This window comes from Vulpes lagopus, chromosome 18, assembly GCF_018345385.1.
Source record: "Vulpes lagopus strain Blue_001 chromosome 18, ASM1834538v1, whole genome shotgun sequence".
NCBI classification, from domain to species: domain Eukaryota; kingdom Metazoa; phylum Chordata; class Mammalia; order Carnivora; family Canidae; genus Vulpes; species Vulpes lagopus.
This window is the reverse complement of record NC_054841.1, coordinates 3170203-3192200: the sequence shown is the minus strand read 5'-3', so window position 1 is coordinate 3192200 and position 21998 is coordinate 3170203. Positions and strand designations below refer to the sequence as shown.

The window sequence follows — 21998 nt, the reverse complement described above, 5'->3', positions numbered from 1 at the left end:
CCTGCCACCAATATATATTTTTGGGTGAGAGGAAAACATCCTGATGGAGATGGAGCATACCAACTAGAAAAATTTGTCTCTACATCAGGGAAAGCTTTGCTGGCTACTTTATGACCTAACCTATAGGACAAATGTCCCTATTAGCTATAAAATTCTGATTTCTATGAGGTTTACTCAAGCAGATTATGTGTTATTTGTTTTTGCAACTATATGGTATGAAGAACTTCCACAGTAATATCCTTTGATGGTAATAAGAATTATTAATAGCTTGAAGATAGTGGTGATAGTTTCTAACTCAAAAGAGTGCTGGTGGCTTTATTTTGGGGAAAAAAAGTTGTATATTTCAACATTAACAGTTTTCAGGCTTTAGAGATGAAAGTCTGGGTGACTTTGAAGACAATAATATTTTGAATTCTGATGATGAATATTAGAAAATATATAATTCTTATGGATATCTTTTGCTGATTATTATATCACTCTAATTTCTTCCTACAGCTTACTATGAACTTACAATAAATACAATATTTGCTTCACAGCTCACATAAACATGGTATTAGAATTACTTCAAATATTGCTGAATGCTTTGTACCATTTGTACAAAGTATTCTCCACATATATTGTGACTATATAAGAATTTATTGATATTTGTTATATTTTATTATGGGCTTTGTTGAAATTTCTGGTATTTCCTTTAACTGCCTGTGCTATATCATGGCTTGCTTTTAATCAGCAATATTACTGAGGTACTAGAAAAAGTTATTTTGTTGCCTGCTAAAAAAGCCAAGTGTTTTGGGGTGCCTGGGTGGCTCAGTTGAGCATCCAACTCTTGGTTTTGGCTCAGGTCATGATCTTGGGGTTGTGAGATTGAGCCCTGTGATGGCTTCTGCACGCAGTGCAGAGTCTGCTTGTGACTTTCTCTTCCTCTCCCCCTTCCCATTTCTGTGTGCTTGCATGAACACACTCTCTTTAAATAAAATTCAAAAAAAATCTATTTACAGATAAACATATTTTATGAGATTCTAGTACACTATATGAATATAATAATGTTTTCTCCTGTGAAGGCACTCAGAACATTTTAAGATTGTCCATGGAGCCTTTATTTTATAAATTCTTACATATTCTATAAAAAAAGAGTCTAACTGTCTGCACTCCCTCATGCTGCTGCTTCCCTATTCCCCCAGTCTGCAACTACTGAAATTCTTTTTCACTAGAAATATTCATTGATTTTTTATATTCCACAAATAAAAAATAGTGAAAGGGAATAAAGGGGAAAGGAGAAAAAATAAGTGGGAAATATCAGAAAGGAAGACAGAACATGAAAGACTCCTAACTCTGGGAAATGAACTAGGGGTGGTGGAAGGGGAGGTGGGCGGGGGGTGGGGGTGACTGGGTGACGGGCACTGAGGTGGGCACTTGATGGGATGAGCACTGGGTGTTATTCTATATGTTGACAAATTGAACACCAATAAAAAATAAATTTATTTAAAAAAAGGAAATATTCATTGATTTTCAGGTTCCACTTTTTTTAGTATCATGAGTGCCATTTGTGTAAAAATTCAGATATTGCCTGTTCCATATATAGATTACCACTTTACTACAAGGGATATTAAAGGATACACATGAACATCCAGGTGAAGAGATACACAGTGTAAGGTCTGGAAGGGTCAGGAGCACAGGAGCTCCAGTTTAGGGTGCACTACCCTCCTGGCATGAAGATTCATTCTTATTCACCAACCAGGAATCTTAAAAAAAAAAACCCTTTTAATCTATACATAAAGAACTTAATTTTTTATAAAACGGTCCTCATAAAATTAGGATGAGATATATATTTGAAAATAAATCTTAAAAATCAACTTCAGGTTATGCTATTAAAACAATGAAAATAACTTTTTTCCCGCCAATTACAAGCAATTACATTTGGCAAGATGCAAAAGACAGAGCTTTGTTAGGAAGTGGAGGCAGTGATTAGTGTGAAAATAAAGGGGAGAAAATAAATTTTAAAAATGTTAAGAGAACGTGGAAAATGATTAGTTGAGGGAGAGGAAACAAGCAAGAATGGCTCCTGTACTGGTAGACCTGGAAGATTATCATACTGTTTGTCAAAATAGGAGATAAAGGAGGACTATCTAGAGCTTAATTGAGAAATTAGGAAAATAGATTCAAAAATGAAAGTGCAGGCAACAGCATCAAATGTGAGGGAAGGGTCAGTATAAGGACTCAAAGTTTGCATACTGATATGAATAATAAAGTTAACTATTACTCTGATATCTAAAATTTCAGTGGAGTGGGATGGAAAACAGAACACAGTAAGAGCAGAACTGAAAAGCAGAAGAAAAAAATGATTTAGTAAAAATTCTCTCTCAAAATTGGCTATGAATGGAAAAAGAATGAGATGAATAGAGGAAGATGAATATCCAAGTAGGCTTTTTGTTTTAAAATGCAATAGCACAGGTACCATAAACATATACGAGGTTTTAAAAAAAGATGGAAAAGTTAAAAAATGAGGGGCTCCTGGCAGGCTCGGTCAGTGGATCTTGATCTAGGAATTGTGGGTTCCAGCCCCACACTGGGTGTAGAGATTAAAGAAAATAAAATCTTTAAAAAAAAAACACACATGGGAGAAAACACCATGCTAAATGAAAAAAAGACAGTCACAAAAGATGTACACTGTATGGTTCCACTTAAAATAGTCAAATTCTCAGAAGAAAAATGTAGAATGGTGGTTACCAGGGGCTGAGTGGGTGGAGAAAAAAGTTGTTTAATGGGTCTAGAGTTACAATTTGGCAAGATGACAAAGATTCTGGGGATCTGTTTCACAGTAATGTGAATACACTTAACTCTACTGAACTTATACACTTAAAATTAGTTAAGGTAACACATTTTATGTTGTATTTATTTTTCTTGACCAAAATTTTAAAAATTGGAGAAACTCAGTGAAGAGGTACATGTAAAATTTCTGTGCTATTTTGGCAAGTTTTCTGTAATCTAAAACTATTCTAAAATTAAAAAATTAACTTAAAAAAAGACCCAAGTCAAACTTCCAGAGATGAAAAATATAATAGCAGAGGTAAACATTATACAGAATAGGATCAGAGGCAGATTAGAAACTGCTAAAGAAAATATTAATGATCATGAAATACAGCAAAGGTATTCAAATACAAAAGGGGGGGGGATCTGGGTTGGATGGAATAGAGAAACCACAGAATCAGTGAGCTGTGGGAAAACTTCAGGTAGCTTAGTGTAATCAGTCCCCAGAGGAGAGGAGAAGAACAAACCAGCAGAAAAAATATTTGAAGAATACTGGATGAAAACTTTAAATTTGATGAAAACTATGAACCCGCAGAACAAATAAGCTCAATGAACCTAAAGAACAAACAACATGAAGAAAATCACACTAAAACAGTGTGATGAAATTATTTAAAACTAGTGATGAAGACAAAAATCTTAAAAGCAGCCAGGTTTTAAAAAGATTTTAAATAAAATGGAACAAACTAGAAAATGACAGTAGATTTCTCATCAGAAACAACACAAGACAGGAAGACAGAAGACAGTAGAATAACATCTTTAAAGTAAACTAAACTAAAACAATAGGCAATCTAAAATTTGACATATATCAAAAGTACTTTTCAAAAATGAAAACAAAAGATTTTTCTGATCTATAAAAACTAAAAGAACTCATCACCAGCATATTGTGCTACAGGACATATTAGAGAAGTCTTAAAAGGAAAACAGGAGCTGGTAGAAATCTGAATCCACACAAAGGAAAACCAAACACTGGACATGCTAAATGTGTAGGTAAATACAAGATACATTTTAATCCACTTTTAAAATCTCTTTAGAAGCTAATTGGCTGCATAAAGCCAAAATCATTACACCATATTGCAAGGTTTCTGACACAAGCAAAAGCAAAACAACAACAAACAAAAACCTTTTTCATACCTACTGACAGCAATGGCACAAAAGCCAGGAAAGCAAAAGTGGTAGTACACTGTTATAGGGATCCCGTGTCACATCTAAAAGGGTATAATATTCCTTGAATATATACACTATTAAAGATGAATAAAATAAACCCCAAATCAACCAGTGTTTTTTAATTAAAGAAGGTATAAGGCCAACAAATGAGATATAATAAAATTACTGAAAAAAACAATTAATACAAAAAAAAAAAAAAAAGAGAAAACCACACACGGCAGATGAAATGGCAGGCAGAGAAAACAGGAGATAAATGGTAAATTTAAAGCATATCACTAATCACATCAAATGCCATAATTAAAAGGCAGACATTGTCAAGTTATATTTAAAAAATAAGACCTCTAGTGTATGATGTCTACAAATAATCTACTTGAAATATATTGACAAAAATAAGTTAAAAATAAAGGAAAGAAAGATATGCCATGCCATAACTAACCAACAGAAAGCCTGAGACGATATCTTAATATGAAAGCACATTACAGAGCAAACAATTTTACCATAGGAAGAGGATCATTTCATAATGACAAAGAGGTCAATTTAACATGAAAAGATTCTACTACATCTTTATACAACTAACAACAGAAAGTGAAAATACCTGAAGAAAAATTGATAAATCAAAGAATAGGAAAAAGTCTGTTGTATGTGACTTCAATACCACCTTCTCAGAAACTGATAGAACAAGTAGGCAATAGTGAGGCTATAGAAAACTGGAGTAACACTCTCAACCCAACCCTTCACCCAACAACAGAAGACCCATTCCTTTCAAGTGCATACAGAACTCTGACCAAGACAAACCATATGCCGGGTCATAAAGTAAGTGTCAATATATTTATTTATTTTTAAAAAGGTTTTATCTATCTGATAGAGAGCAAGCAAGAGAGCACAAGCAAGGAGAGCAGCAGGTAGAAAGAGGAGGAGAAGCAGACTCCCAGCTGAGCAGGGAGCCCAACACAGGACTTGATCCCAGGACCTTGAGATCATGACCTTAACCAAAAGCAGATGCTTGACTGTCTGAGCCACCCAGGCACCCCAAGTGGCAATATATTTAAAAGGATTCTTAAATCATACAAAAGTACACTCTCTAACAACAATGAAATTGTTAGAAATCAATAACAAAGTTATCTCTAAAATCCCAAATGTAGGGGCACCTGGGTGGCTCAGTGGTTGAGTGTCTGCCTTTGTGATCCCAGGATCCTGGAATCGAGTCGCACATTAGGCTCCCCACCAGGAGCCTGCTTCTCCCTCTGCCTGTGTCTCTGCCTCTGTGTCTCTCATAAATAAATACATAAAATCTTTAAAAATAAAATAAAATAAAATCCCAAATATATAGAATCTACATTAAAATTTTCTAAATAAACCTATGGATCAAGAAAGAAATCAAAAGAAAAACTTCAAAAGGATCAGATTAATGAAAATAGAAACACAACATATTGTAATTTTTGAGATGCTGCTAAGGAAGTACTTAGGAGGAGAATTTAAAGCTGTAAATTGCTCCATTAGAAGAATAAACAGTCTTTGATCAATGACCTCAGTTTCTACCCTGAGACATCAGAAACAGAAAAGCAAATTAAATCAAGCAGAAAAAAAAAGAAACAATAAACATAAGAGTAGAGATCAACTAAATTGAAAATAGAAAACAATAGAGAAAAATTAATGAAACCAAAGGCTGGTTCTTTGACAATACCAGTAAACTGATATTCCTCTCATCAGACTGATTAGGAAAAATATATATATAAGTATGAAACATCAGGAATGACAGAAAGGCCATCACAGCAGTCTACCATAAAGTTTTTATAGACAAACAAAAGAACAACTTTGTGACTTGGTAGTAGGCAAGAATTACTTAGGGCACACAAAGCAATAAGCACAAATGAAAAAACTGATCAGGGGATTTCAAATTTAAAGGCTTCTGCTCATTAAAGACATGACTAAGAAAATAAATAAGCAAGACGCAGATGGGGAGAAAATACACACAGAACATCTTTCTAAGGTTTGATACTGACAATATGAAAGAATTCAAACTTAAAAAAAAAAGTCCAGTAAAAAAAGGACAAAATATTTAAATGGATACTTCACAAAGGAATACATATGAATGGCCACCAAGCAAATGCAAAAGTGCATCACATATCCAGTCAACAGGAATATGCAATTAGAGACTATCATGAGATACCACTACATCCCCATTGAAATGACTCAAATAAAGCTTGATATCTGAATGTGTAGTGGTATCAGTCCACCAAGTTGGAGGACTCTGCCAGCAGTGTTATACAGTTCCAGGTATAGACGTGCAAGAACGAGATGTGTGGATCTAATCAAACTAATAGAATAAAAGGGCAAGAGCCCTGAACATACTGACAAGAAACTGACTGATCACATAGGTTTTTAGATTAGATAAAGAAAGTTCAGGAAGGAGTTGGGAAATTGACGGTGGGGGAAATGTGGATTCAGGGAATTCTGATGATACTGAACTATCAAATTTATGAATATGAATATGTTGACTTTTTTCATTAGTCTATTTTTTCCCAGAGCATACAACTGCTACTCCACGTGATAAGAATCCAGAGGAGAATGAGAGAAAACAAGTTTAGTACCTTCAATGCTGTATATCTGTACTTTATCCTCAGGCACAGTCACTGCTTCCCAATGATGGTCCTTAAATTTAAAAACAGGTTTGACTATAAATAAATCATTTATTCCTGCTTTAAATCATCTTTAAACATCATTTTTTAAATTATACAAATAAAGTTATTTAAGTATCACTAAGTAACCAGCTGATAGAACACATTTCTTGCTCCATCAATCGATTATGCAATATATTACACATGCCACATTTAATCTGTTCACGTTTAAAAGGAAGAAACACTGATATAATTTCATAGTATAATGGTCTAATTTCCTGTTTTTGACCAAAAAAAGTAATTACTACCATTAATATATATTAGAGGATATGCTTTTTATTTTTTATTATTTTTTATAAATTTATTTTTTTATTGGTGTTCAATCTGCCAATATATAGAATAACACCCAGTGCTCATCCCGTCAAGTGCCCACCTCAGTGCCTGTCACCCCAACCCCCGCCCACCTCCCCTTAATGGTCTCATTTGGGGAATATAAAAAATAGTGACAGGGAATAAAGGGGAGAGGATATCCTTTTTAAAAAATGTTACCAAATCCTGTCATGTATGCTTCTGAAATAGTGTGGTATCATATGCATTCCTCAATTCCACTGATTAACTGTCTTTACATTCAAACACTGAATGCATATGAAAAATCACTGAAAATATTTTCCCCTTCTCCTTTCCACATGTTTTCATTGAAAATCTGTGTAACTGGATAAAATAATACTGAATTCACACACACACACACAAAAAGCTACAAGAAAAATTAGATATCATTCCTAAAAGATGAGATCCTAAAACCTTTTACTAATCTTGTGAGGAAAACAGATCTGCTTCTTTGGTTATTTAAGGACAATTCATTCTATAGGAATTCATCTGAATCCCCAATCCCTTTTCTAACTCTACTTCTTTGTCTGAATTGAAACCAGTCCATATGCTGAGGGCAGCACTACCATTACGGTGTCTCCGGTCAGGTTAATTCTCCCATATCTCAAAGCCTCAGGGTCCAGAGAAAAGGCCTGCTATCCTCTTCCCTGCCCCAAAGGTTTTAGCAGCTTCATATTTTCTAGGTATAAAAACACTCACTCCTTTGGGCACATGCAACCTGGCTGTTATCATGTATTAACTTCAAAGCGATGCTTCCTGGTTTACTGCCTTCCTTTTAAAAACATTTTTATGTTATGGAAATTTTCATATTATTTATTTTTTATTTTTTAACTTGATTAACATATAGTATATTACTAGTTTTGGAGGTAGAGTTCAGTGATTCATCAGTTTTATAAAATACCCAGTGCTCACTACAGCTACAAACCCTCCTTCATGCCCATAACCCAGTTACCCCATCTCCCCCCCCCCCATCCCTTCCAGCGACCCTCAGTTTGTTTCCTATGATTAAGGGTCTCTTATGGTTTAACCTCTCTGATTTTGTCATTTTATTTTTCCGTCCCTTCCCCTATGATCCCCTGTTTTGATTCTTAAATTTCACATGAGTGAGATCACATGATAATTGTCTTTATTTCACTCAGCATAATACCCTCTAGTTCCATCCACATGGTTGCAAATGGCAAGATTTCATTTTTGATGGCTGAGTAGTATTCCATTGTATATATAGACCACATCTTCTTAATCCTTTTATCTGTCAATGGACATCTGGGCTCTTTCCATAGTTTGGCCCTTGTGGACATTGCTGCTTTAAACACTGGGTGTAGGTACCCCTTCTGATCACTACTTTTCTATCTTTGGGGTAAATACTCAGTAGTGCAATTGCTGGGCAGGGTAGCTCCATTTTTAACTTTCTCAGGAACTTCCATACTGTTTTCCAGAGTGGCTGCATCAGCTTGCATTTCCACTAACAGTGTAAGAGGATTCCCCTTTCTCCAAATCCTCACCAACATTTGTTGTTTCCTAACTTGTTAATTTTACCCATTGTGACTGGTATGAGATAGTACCTCATTGTGGTTTTGATTTGTAGAGTTCCCTGATGCCGAGTGATGTTGAGCATTTTTTCTTGTGTCTAGTAGCCATTTGTATGTCTTCTTTGGGAAATGTCTGTTCATTTCTTCTGCCCATTTTTTGACTGGGTTATTTGTTCTTTGGGCATTGAGTTTGATAAGTTCTTTATAGATTTTGGATATCAGCCCTTTATCTGATAAGACATTTGCAAATATCTTCTCCCATTCTGTAGGTTGTCTTTTGCTATGTTTCCTTTGCTTTGCAAAAGCTTTTTATCTTGATGAAGTCTTAATAGTTCATTCTTGCCTTCATTTCCCTTGCCTTTGGAGACTAGTAGGAAATTGCTGCGGCTGCGGTCAAAGAGGCTGCTGCCTGTGTTCTCATCTGGGGTTTTTGATTGATTACTGTCTCACATTTAGGTATTTCATCCATTTTGAGTCTATTTTTGTGTATGGTGTAAGGAAATGATCCAGTTTCGTTCTTCTGCATGTAGCTGTCCAATTTTCCCAACACCGTTTATTAAAGAGACTGTCCTTCTTCCAGTAGATATTCTTTCCTGCTTTGTCAAAGATTAGCTGGCCATAGAGTCGAGAGTCTGTTTCTGGGGTCTCTATTCTGTTCCACTGATCTCTGCATCTGTTTTTGTGTCAGTGCTATACTGTCTTGATGAGGACAACTTTGTAACAGAGCTTGAAGTCTGGAATTATGATGCCACCAGCTTTGGTTTTCTCTTTCAAAATTCCTTTGGTGAACCAAGAGTCTTTTGTGATTTCCATACAAATTTTTGTATTATTTGTTCCATAAGTGTTGATGGTATTTTGATAGGGATTGCATTGAACGTAGAGACTGCTCTGGATAGCAAGACATTTTAACAATATTTGTTCTTCCAAACCATGAGCATGGAACGTTTTTTCCATTTCTTTGTGTCTTCCTGAATTTCTTTCACGAGTGTTCTACAGTTTTCAGAGTACAGATCCTTTACCTCTTTGGTTAGGTTTATTCCTAGGTATCTCATGTTTTTTTTTTTTTTTTTTGTGCAATTATAAATGGGACTGATTCCTTAATTTCTCTTTCTTCTGTCTCATTGTACAGAAATACAACTGATTTCTATGCATTGATTTTATATCCTGCCAGTCTGTTGAATTTCTGTATGAGTTCTAACAATTTTGAGGTAGAGTCTTTCGGGTTTTCCACATAGAGTACACATCATCTGTGAAGAAAGGTTGACTTCCTTGCTGATTCAGATGCATTTTATTTTTTTTGTTGTTGTTGTTGTTGCCTGACTGCTGAGGCTAGGACTTCCTGTACTATGTTGAACAACCGTGGACATCCTTGTTGTATTCCTGACCTTAGGGGAAAAGCCGAGAGCTTTGAGAAGGATATTCACTGTGGGCTTTTTGTAAATGGCTTTTATGATATTGAGGTATGTTCCCGCTATTCCTACACTGTGGAGAGGTTTAATCAAGAAGGATGCTGTACTTTGTCAAATGCTTTTTCTGCATCTATTGAGAGGATCATATGGCTGGGAGGCAACTTTAAACGTCAGATTGAGTTATCAATTCTTTATCTCTATAAAGAAGCAGTATTTGTACTGAAATCTAAATGAGAAGAAATTATGATGCAAAGATTTGGAAGTTTCTAGGCAGAAGAATCAACAAGTAGAAAGATATGAAATGGGCATGATCTTTGTTAAAGAAATAGAATTAAGGTGTCTGGAACATAGTAAGCATAGAGAATGGTCTGAGATATGAGAAGAATAGCCAGGGACCAGATCATAAAGACCCTCATACACAATGCTAAAGAGACAAAAGAAGGATCTTAAGCAATACATGGAGAATGGCTTTTAGAAAAGTCAAGAGAATACAGGAGAATGTACTATGGAAATCCAGGAAAGAGAGGATTCTAAATCTATATTTTGGAGGAATCTCCTGCATTTCTAGGTCAGTTTCTGGCACATGGCAGGCATTTAACACTTTTTTAAAATTGCATTTTATACTATTCCTACCATATATCATACTGTAATTGCTTATTTTCTCATTGAAATCATCCATTAGACCAAACTCAGTGAAGGCAGGGACTACATCAATCCTATTCTATCTTCTTCTCCTGAAATCAAAGACCATTCTTAAAGAAAACCCAGTTAAAAATATTCCTACAAACCCTGCTGGAATAAATACACTAGTAAAAACTGTCATTGGCCCTGAGAAACAGTGCTAATACTTAGAACTAAATTTTAATAAAGCATTCTACAAAGGTGTTCTAAAATAAAAAGAAATAATGGTATATGGAAATCCTCAGGGGCATTTGCTTAATGTCTATCTATAGTTTACCTGGAACAAAAGTCAGGATTTTACAAGAGACAGACTAAGAAGTCTAGATTCTCATTAAAATATCAGTAACAACAATTAGATTAGAAAATGCAGATCAACTCTTAGTTGGATTTTAACAAAGTAACTATTTACTCCAGGCCAGAAGTATGCCCATGGACCAAATATTAAGTGGTAGCTATTTGGAAACAATGGCTCAAGAATTCTCAGGTTAAACTAAGGCAGTAGGAAATATACCATCTGGCTGGAAGGTTTAAATATGGCTACAACATAGCACATAAAGAACTAAATCACTTCCAAATAGTACCATAAGAATTAATACCTCAGAATTTCGAAATGGAAAATTTTATGAATGGATAAAGACTACTCATCATTGTCTGTTAAAATATTTTTAAGGAGTACCTCTGCATTTGATTAACTGGTATCTCTTCTAGATTCCAGTTCACATGTTCATATGAATGTTAAATGTTAGATCACTAACCTGTAATTTATTTCTGAAAAATCTTAGATTTAAAAACTAGTATTAAAATCCAGCTTTAAAAAATAAATAATGAAATCTAGCATTAATTTTTCTGTTGCAATAAAACATTAGAAATAATCTTCATTTCTAATTAACTGAATGGGTTACCATGCTAATCAAAAGTATAGAGTTAATATTGAAATCTAGTAAAATAGCTAGAAAAATAAATATACAAAAAATCCATGTTCTTAGATTAAAACATTGTATACATACACATATACGAACATAAAATGGTAGATGGAACTTACATCATTATCTCCGGCAATGTAGAATGACAGAGTCTGACTCCCAAGATTAAAATCTATCCAAAATTCCTCAAGTTTTTCATCTGAAGGTATTTGTAACTAATAAAACAAACATAAAAAACTACTATGTACTATGATTTTAAAAGTGACAACAGAAAATTATGACTATGTTATACTCATGGTTGTTTGTTTTTTTAAAAAGAAAAAAAGACAGCAAGAGGTGAACAAAGAGAAAGATCAAATAGAGCATTTAAACCAATTTAGAAACAATGAAAAGAAATGCTGCTTCATTATCTTACACAGAAACTAGCTAGCTCTAAGAAATCACAAAGATTCCAAGTGTAAAGTGCAAATAAAATGTTAGTTTGATTAATGAATGGTAAATCAATAATAGGTTTGACTTAAAGAAAAAAAGAAAATTTGAAGTACAACCTTCATATTTCAGTTATCCATAGCTACAAATATATCACTTCATAAAATGTCTCTTAGACACAGAATACTAAACCTATATTTGTGATCAAATTATGACTATTTTTAATGTTCTTGTCAACTTGTAACTTGTAATTCACTTGACCTTGTATCAAAATTCATCCAATAACTAAAACATGTTAAATCTAAAACTTACCTCATATTTATCAAGAAATGCGGATAAACAAGGAAACGTAAAGACCCTAAAATAAAAAGTAGTCTGTGTTAGAGAAAAATTTAATAAGACTTCACAGTGTAATCTTGACTAACCATTGAAATCATGTCTAAGATCAAAAGGAAATCATGCTGTGATCTTAATGATTTAAATAAATTCATATCTCCTTCTTTATTACTTTTTAAAGTAAGAGTTTAATGGAAATTTGTTTCTATAGAAAAAGTATATTATTTTGGTGTCACTACTACTCAACCTCCCATTCTGACTACAATAACTGTACAACTTTACTTTTTATGCTATTTACTAGGAGTAAAAATTCCTAATTCAGTTTATTGTATTGACATAGTGGAATAAGTGGTGGAAGCTCCTATAGGATTTACATAGGAAAAGAAGAGAAGTGAATAATACAGCTAATAAAAATGACCGAATTTGCCAAACACTTTCTTGGTCAGATACCATAATAAGCACTTAATAATATAATCATCTCACTTAGTTTCTACAATAAACATATAAGGCAGCTGTATTTTTATTTTACAGCTAAGGAAACAAAGGCAAGTAAGTTTAATAATTTGCCCAACATCAGAATAGGAAGAGGGAAACCTATGATTCAAATCCAAAAAACATGAGTCCCTGCATTCAACCCTTACCTTGTCTTCTATTTCCTTAGTAAATAAAGTAAATGTGAACTCATTCATCCAATAAAGCTGTCCTGAGCATCTATAACACAGTGTCGGGCACTGAACTGCAAATACTGCTCTTCTATTACTATCAAAAGTGATAATTACCTTTCATTCATGCCCATTCCTGAGATTAAATAACCTCAGAAAGAGGTCAGCCTTACAGTACATTAATTATATATATAAAAAAAAGAAAACTTGTTTGCTATATATTTTTCTACCAGTATGTGGATAAAGAAGGTAGCTCAAGTAATATATGTATCAAAATTTTATTATTCCTTAAAGATGAAATTTATGATAATGTATAGGCAATTCTAAAATATAATAAACCAAATTTAGACAGTTATTAATATTAAATAAAAATGCATGTTTCCTCTAAAAACTATGAAGTAAAAAATAAGACCAGTGCAATTCTTTCAGCCTACCACTGCAGTAACTTCTTACATGGTGTTATAATAAGGTATTGTTTTAAATGCCCCTGTGCATTTTTATATCCCAAGAGACCAAATAAATTTTAAAGGTTCAACACTGTGTGCTCCCCCTTGAGCTCTAGTTCTTTATCAGTAAATGGCTGAATATTGTATTAAGCTTACCTTCTCTTGTCTCCAAGCATGCCATTTACAAGGTTGAGAAATACCCTGCAATCCTAATTTTTAAAAAAAAAAAGAGAGACTTTTAAAAAGTATAGTAATAAAAAAACTTGTTAATTTGTTATTTTTATTCTACTTACTGTTTCAAATTCAGAGTCTTTAATTCCTTTAAATGCATTAGCAATAAAATCCATTGAAAACCAGTGACATGCCAGTTCCTGTCTTTGTTTTTCTGTAGTCATTCTACATAGTGCTTCTACGATACCTACTTGTAAGTCGTAATCTTAAAAAAAAAAAAATTAATTTATTACTGGAAATTATGAAAAATAAGTTTATAAGTCATTGTTTATACGGAATGAGAACAAGCAAGAGAAAGAAGAAAAATATTAGTGTTTTTCACTCATCTTTTGCCATTTTGTTCAAATGGATTAGACAGATCTCCTCAGCACAGAATGAATATGGACAAATAACAAGTTTACCAACAGAAGAAAGGAGTAAAAATTAAAAGAAAAAAAGAATATTTGAAAGTAACTTCTAGGGGATCCCTGGGTGGCGCAGCGGTTTGGCGCCTGCCTTTGGCCCAGGGCGCGATCCTGGAGACCCGGGATCGAATCCCACGTCAGGCTCCCGGTGCATGGAGCCTGCTTCTCCCTCTGCCTGTGTCTCTGCCTCTCTCTCTCTCTCTCTCTCTCTCTGTGACTATCATAAATAAATAAAAAAATTTAAAAAAAAAAAAAAAAAAAAAAGAAAGTAACTTCTATGTAATCAAAGACTCTGACATTCCATTATTAGAGTTGTGAACTACAAAATAACTCAGATGATAGTCTATAAATCACAGGCCTTTTACTTTTGTATTCTGGTTATCTTTATTCCAAAGTACTTTAATCAGTAGTTTGTTCTATATGTATATCACTACATCAAACTTTTCTCATATGAAATTTAGAAAAGATTATTTGAATTCTTTTAATAAACACATTGTTTAAAAACAAATTTCTAAGTCCCCAAAATATTAAACCTACAATTTCATAAAACACTATTTGAGGAATTTCTTAGGAAAAGTAATTCAAATATGTTAGAAAATTAAGTTTTTATTCATAAATCTACCATTAGGCACAAGTTACATTTGACAACTCCTTTCATCATGCTTAATTATTTTTGTCCCACGGTTATAGATCACTTAATTACCTATTAGTAATTAAAAACTGCTTGCTTGTACATAGTTTATAATTCCCTCACATAATCTCACTACATTACAATGTTAATATTATTTTTACTAAAGAGATTATATTCTGTTAATAAATTTGGAATAATTTAAAATATGAATATTTTGAAAAAATATACTTACCTCCAGCATCTAAAATCCTTTCTCCCATACTACTCCTGTAAATCAAAATAATAGATTACATACCAAACTAGTACCAATTAAATAGAAAACCCAGGTATTTAGGGGGAAAACTTCACTAAAATTAACAATTGGCTGGTATCACAGATTTTTGCAAAAAATATAGTTATAAATTATATTAGAAATCTACAACAGTTTATCAGTTTTATTCATTAATGCAACTCATGGTTATTTTACAGTCTTATAAAATATCCTCTAAATTCTTGACCTGAACCACTAATTAAAGGAACATAGTACAAATTATTACATGAGAATTAACATTTCTTGGTTAGAGAGTATTTTCCTGGCATCTTGAGGCATTTTGTCAAGCATAGCATTCATTTTTTTTAGAGTCTAGAAAAGAAAAAAAAAAGATAATCCATTAACTTTATATATTCAGTAAAACGAAGTATTTAGAGGAATACTCTATGTACACAAACTTAGAAGCCTATTTTTTTTCTTAAGCACAACAATTTTATGCAGTGAATAAAGGGTGGAGGAAAGAATATAAAGTATAAAATAGTGAATACAAAAAAACATGAAACAAAGGATATAAAAATAAAATATACTATAATTCCAGTTATACTCTTTGCAATAAGACATATGTTTATTATTACTCCAAGAACTAAAGAACCAAAAACTATAACCTGATTAACATTTGTTCTATGGTTATATACATGCACATACATCCATATACAAATACAGGTTATGTTTACCATTTAAATACTGAGGACTCCTAATATCTGGATGGTATAGTTTATTTTCATATGGGCTATATGCATATATAAACACAGATGGCTATGGCTTTTCAATAAATATTTGGGATATATTTTTATTCATCACATCAGGCAATGAAGACAGCAGAAATATACTACATAGTTAATTTAGTACCAAGAGAAAATAATTATTCAATTTGATGAATTGCTCCTAAATTTGCTTCATTCTCTCATTTTTAGGTTTTTTTAAAAAAAATCTAACAAATGACTTTACCTCCTGCTGAATACAAATATTCACTCTTGAGTCCGTAACTAGGACACAGATTCGAGGCACGAAACTTTCCATTACTTGCCTTCTACCTGAATGAAAGTGTTAAATAATTAATAAATGTGTATTTTATTTATTTATTTTTTTTTTTTTAAAGATTTTATTTATTTATTCATGATAGAGAGAGAGAGAGAGAGAGAGGCAGAGACACAGGCAGAGAGAGAAGCAGGCTCCATGCACCGGGAGCCCGACGTGGGATTCGATCCCGGGTCTCCAGGATCGCGCCCTGGGCCAAAGGCAGGCGCCAAACCGCTGCGCCACCCAGGGATCCCCAAATGTGTATTTTAAATGGTAATCTTTTCTCATATGAGTTAATGAAAGAATGTACTAGTTCACAAAAGGCCCACTAGACTGTTTTGGGCAGCAGAAAACATGGAATGCAGTTCTTGTTCTTTCACTAACTAGCTATGTTGGCTTTGAAAAAGTGCCGTTCAAGAGATCTGACTCATCTTAACTCTGGCAAAGGTGTAACTTCAGAATAAGCTTCTCCTTTCAGGCACCTAAGGCAGTAAGACTTTTTTCGGATGAAATATAGTTCAAAATGGAAATTTCTATCGTGACATTCTTATGAAAACTGGCCTCATTAATTTAGTCATATATCGAAAGTTCCATAGCAGATGTAAACACTCAAAAGATCTTTGTAAGATCTAAATACCTTGAGCTTTTTCTAAAAGTTAACCCTCTTCTCAAAGGACAAGGCTTTATCAATACTAAATATATTCAGAAAAATTTGCTGCATGTTTTTCATAATGCAAATTTAAAAAATAATTTTAAATAATGGTAATACCATAACAAAATATACAACTTTCCAAAGTGACTAGACTGAAGGTAAAAAAAAGAAAAAAGAAAAAAAACTACTCAATTAGGTAAAAAGATATAATGATTTACTTAAGAAAAAAAACCACTTGGATTATTTCATATTTACTGACACTTCAGGACTGTTTTCTTCCCTAAAATCTTAAGAATTTAGACTAGATGATATGTCAATTGGAAAGCAATCAATGAAAAGGTAGCACTAACTACTACTGAGGTGAACAGCAATTGAGCTTTTAAAACTTTTTGGCTCTGAAGACTAATTTTTCCTTTATTTATAAACAATTCACCAGCCTCAATGACTTCTTCAACCAACAGAAATAAAATAATTTGGACTGCTTGCTTGGCACAAAACAGTGGCCATTCATTCACAAGTGAGAATGAGTTGTTATGAGCTCTACATATGGAAAATTCTGTCCCATTAGATCAAAAGTTGGCGAATTATGGCCCACAAACCAAATCCACCCCACCGCCCGTGTTGTATGGCTGTATTATTCAACAGCAAGTACTCTATGGAAATAATTTAATCCCTGAATCAGCACTATCAAAGTGAATTTCATTCTACTCTCATGAACTTAGCCAATATCAGGTACCACTGGATGACTTCAGTAATTAGCATGCACTGCAGAGTTGTTGTTTCTTAATGAACTCAACCCAAAATTACAGAGCAAAATCATGCTTCTATGACAAACTCACACTTGCTAAAGTCATTTCAATGAAACGAAGGTTATCTGAATCACAAATAATGCTAACTGTTCTATACATTTCCCAGGCTGTCAAAAATTAAAACAAGGACAGACATCTCCACTCCCACACAAAGGTACAGGAGTACATTTTTTGTAAGCTCCAATTACAGGTCCAGCAGCATTTCTGGACACTGATGAAGTACACAAGAAATTCCCATATTTCAAAATCCGTTTAAATGTTCAGCTGAGGTTCCACCTAACCTTCAGTTGAAAGTGACTCATCTGGAATGCAATGATATTCTAAAAGGCAAGTATTAAGTATCTGATAAAATTCTATAAATGCTTTCCAAATGATGAACATGCCCAATTAAAAATCGTGCTCATGAATTGGTATGAGTATTTGGCATCATCTGCATGAAAAGACATTTTCTAATGCAATTTACATAAAATATCATTAAGATAAGCATAAAAATGAACATTTGCAATCAATTCTGATAAGAGCAAACACTAACTCTGAGCCTTAATTAAGTGAAATGTCATCCCGTCAAAACAGTGCTATTCTCATTAGTTGACCTATATTACAAAAACACTGTACTCCATTATTGTAGTATCTTGAATTGTATCAATAAGATATCTGTGGAAATCTGTTTTCTTTCTTGTTATATAAGTACCTTTATACTATCCTCAGTTTTTTTGCTTGGCTCTAATATAAAGTTTAAAATATTTACTATCTGGCCCTTTACAGTAAAAGGTGGTTGACCCCTAAATTAAATAGTTAGATTCCTAATATTAAGAGAATACTCTGAGGATTGCAAAATTATACTAAAACTCTAACAGCAAATTATTATTATTTATTAAAAATAAAATGCTTATTATACCTTCATCACTGATGTCATGTATGACCTGAAAAAAATGAATATTTAATTTATAATTTATCTTGTATTATAAAAACCATTATATTGTATTGATACAGTAGCAAATATTAAAATAATATTAAAGTAACAGATCATATTTAAACTCACCATGTAATTACGTAACTTTTATTAACTATTTAATTATATGAATCAGGTTAAGTGCTTTATACAATCTGAATAGACTAATCCAATCAAGTCACTAACCAATCTGTTAGTGACTTTTAGGCTCAAGACACAAGAACACAAACTTTTTAAATAAACACATGCTTGTAAGATTGGTTAATCAATGTGATTTTTACCATCAAAAGATCAAATAAGTCTTCTATCACATTTATAATGGCCTCATCTTTTGAATTTCCTCGACGGAGAATAATATCCTTGGATTTCTCAAACCATGCAACCATGTAAAAAAAAGAAACATATATATTAGTTACTTTGAATTCAATTTTAATAACTTTAGAATGTACTTATCTCACATAAACAGTAAACTTAGGAATAAAGAAACATCAAAAATTAAAATATCAGTCCCCAAATTTATTTCTCAACTGTTTGAACCATTTATTAGAAAACATCAAAAATTAAAATATCAGTATTATATGAAAATAAGTTTATGTTTTTAAACTTCTCTGTTGTTTCTATTTTGGAAACTCACTATATTTTCCCATTGTTTAGATGGAAATGGATGAACTAATCCTAATTCTAGGCAGGAGATCTTTTTTTTTTTAAGATTTTATTTATTTATTCATGAGAGACACAGAGAGAGAGGCAGAGACACAGCCAGAGGGAGAAGCAGGCTTCATGCAGGGAGCCTGATGTGGAACTTGATCCCAAGTCTCAAGATCAGGCCCTGGGCTGAAGGCGGCACTAAACTGCTGAGCCACCTGGGCTCCCTTAGGCAGTAGATCTTTATTTCCCCCTTCAAATTCCTAGTCCAGGCACATTCATTAATAGATGAAAATATATTACCATCCTAAATTAGATTATTCTGGCATTACTACTATTTGAAAAGTTTTGGTATTATTATACTTTAATTAATTCAGATATTTGAGCATGTACTACATCCCAGATACTGCTCTCAGCACTAGGTATACAGAGATGAACAAAACAAATAAAAATCAGTATCCCACATTCTAGCATGGGAAATAGATAATAAACAACATCAAAAGAAAAAGGAAGTGAGACAGTAAACAGATAAGAGAAAATAAAGCAAGTAAAGGCTTCAGGGATCCTTATGGCCTTAAATTCATATGATGAATATGAATATGTATAGAGTATCTTTTTGATCTTTATCTTTGTAACATACAGCTCAAGTTACAAAAATACTTATCTAAAGTTTTATGTAAAGTCCCCAAATTTATTTCTCAACTGTTTGAACCATTTATTAGAAAACACACCTTGAATCATTTTTCCCTCATGTAAATATTACAAATCCCATACTTATCTTTTGGATCAGTCCTTGTTTTATCATAGTTAAAAGTCCAGCTTGCCCCAATATAGTGATATTTTTGCCACATCTTCCAAAAGAAACCAAAATGGTTGAAACTATTTGGATATCCTTTTTATTAAGCTCCTAAAACAAAAAAGATACACTTAAACATGTTAATACAAAATAGTGTAGTACTGGTACTGTGCTAGAAGCTATAATCCTCACAAATCCTGAAAGCTGCTATTATCATTTCCATATTGCAAAGTACAGAAGTGTGGTTGAGAGAAGCAAGGACTAAAGCCACCCAGCCTGTGAATGACAAACCTAATACGAATAGGCAGATTTGTATAAATTCAAGAACCTTTGGACTACAGTTCAATGAGTCAGTTACCTTCCATTCTAAAAAGTTCTAGGTGTTTAACTAATGGAAATAAGAAATTTTTACTCAATCTTTTAGATTCATAACTGTCAGATACTGGGAGAGACTGTCAATCACTTTTTCTCCTGTATAAAAATGCTTTACATATGATAAATATCAAGTTCAGGGTTTTAGATCATTTTTGTTTGTTTAATTTTTGAAAGCTTCAGTAGTCACTGTCCCCATAGCATGAAGAATATGCTGATAGTTTTTTTTTTTTTTAAGAGTTGTTCAAACTTCAAACAGGTAAACTATTTTTCCTCAGTTTAGGTAACAGTAACGGTAATGTTATGGAAACATAGCTTTTAGTATATTTTATTTAGAAAACAGTAGTTTATTATTGGGACTCCTCAGATTTTTTTTAAAAAACGAGCACTTATTTATATAATATTTTAATCAAGTTTACCATTTCTTCCAATAGAGTATTTTTTCCTAGAAAGGGAACTATTCAATAATTTTAACAATCATTCAACAAAAAGCAGTTATTTACCCTGCATATAAGGCCATCCAATTTGTGTAAAAACTGCTTGCTGCATTTAATCTTCACATCTTCACAAATATCAATTTGTAAAAGTGTTTTCAAAGGTTTGAAATCATTTTTTCTTAAAGCATCATCAATGCATTTTTCGAACTGCTAGAGAAATACAGTTAGTGGCACAGAGATGGAATCAAAACCAAAATGAGTCACTGTATGCAGTCTAGTAATTCAAGAATTGTTTTTGCATGAAAATTCTCAGAAGAGCTTATATCAATTTACTTATTTAAAAAAAGTTGTCAACTATTAAATTCGGAGTAACACAGAGATCAAGCTTTTTTGGTAACACCAAGATTCTACGAAAAATATATATACACACACATATAGTCTACTAATTTTCCACTTCGTATCTTTTATTGTAAGTCATCATCACGTCAAGCTCCAAAAAGAAACTTATTAATGAAAGATGTAAAATAAACTTTATAAACTTTATAGTAACTAATACTAACACCATGGATAAAACCCTAACACACCTATCAATTTCTTTTTAAGATTTTATTTATTTATTCATGATAGACACAGAGAGAGAGAGAGAGAGAGAGAGAGGGAGAGAGAGAGAGAGAGGCGGGGTGGGGGGCAGAGACACAGGCAGAGGGAGAAGCAGGCTCCATGCAGGGAGCCCAACGCCCCGGGGCCAAAGGCAGGCACCGAACAACTGAGCCACCCACCTATCAATTTCTTAATGAGATTTAAATAGTTTTTTAAAAATGCATAAAGACAGATAAAATCACTTTTGGAAATCATATCAATATAATTTAAGAATTACATATATAATTTTTATGATATACATTTATAGCCTTTATAAAATACACCATTCTTACCAGTGAAGTATAACATCACTAATAAGGAATTTTTATACTATAATCCGATCACCAGATTTGGTGGTAAATTGCATACACATTAAATAGATATATTAAAACTTTTTATATTTAAATGTTTTTATCAAAATGCAATCTTAAATTTAAAACCCTGACATAAAAATATCCAAGCATAAATTATACATGAATCACTGCATAATTTTTTAATGTAAAAGGTATATATAAATAATCAGCATCTTTCATACTTCATAAATAACAGATTGTGAAAACAATCTATTAAAAAATGAAAACATAATGTTTTAACTTATTCTACTCTTGACATTTCATAAAAATAAGTAAGCTTCATCTTCTCTAAAAATATAGCACTTAACACTCATAAATAAACAGAAGTGATTTTAGGAATTAAAATACTTCCTTT

General features: G+C 32.8%; 1 protein-coding gene across 1 annotated transcript in view; it reads right to left on the bottom strand.

Moving 5' to 3' along the window:
* SYCP2 (synaptonemal complex protein 2) overlaps nt 1-21998 on the bottom strand; it is a 70670-nt gene that overhangs the window by 39059 nt on the left and 9613 nt on the right. The window contains 12 exon segments of the mRNA XM_041733249.1: nt 6564-6624; nt 11639-11734; nt 12261-12306; nt 13549-13601; nt 13686-13828; nt 14891-14925; nt 15195-15280; nt 15917-16002; nt 18348-18372; nt 18683-18787; nt 19825-19953; nt 20718-20861. Coding sequence (XP_041589183.1) covers nt 6564-6624; nt 11639-11734; nt 12261-12306; nt 13549-13601; nt 13686-13828; nt 14891-14925; nt 15195-15280; nt 15917-16002; nt 18348-18372; nt 18683-18787; nt 19825-19953; nt 20718-20861 — 1009 coding nt within the window.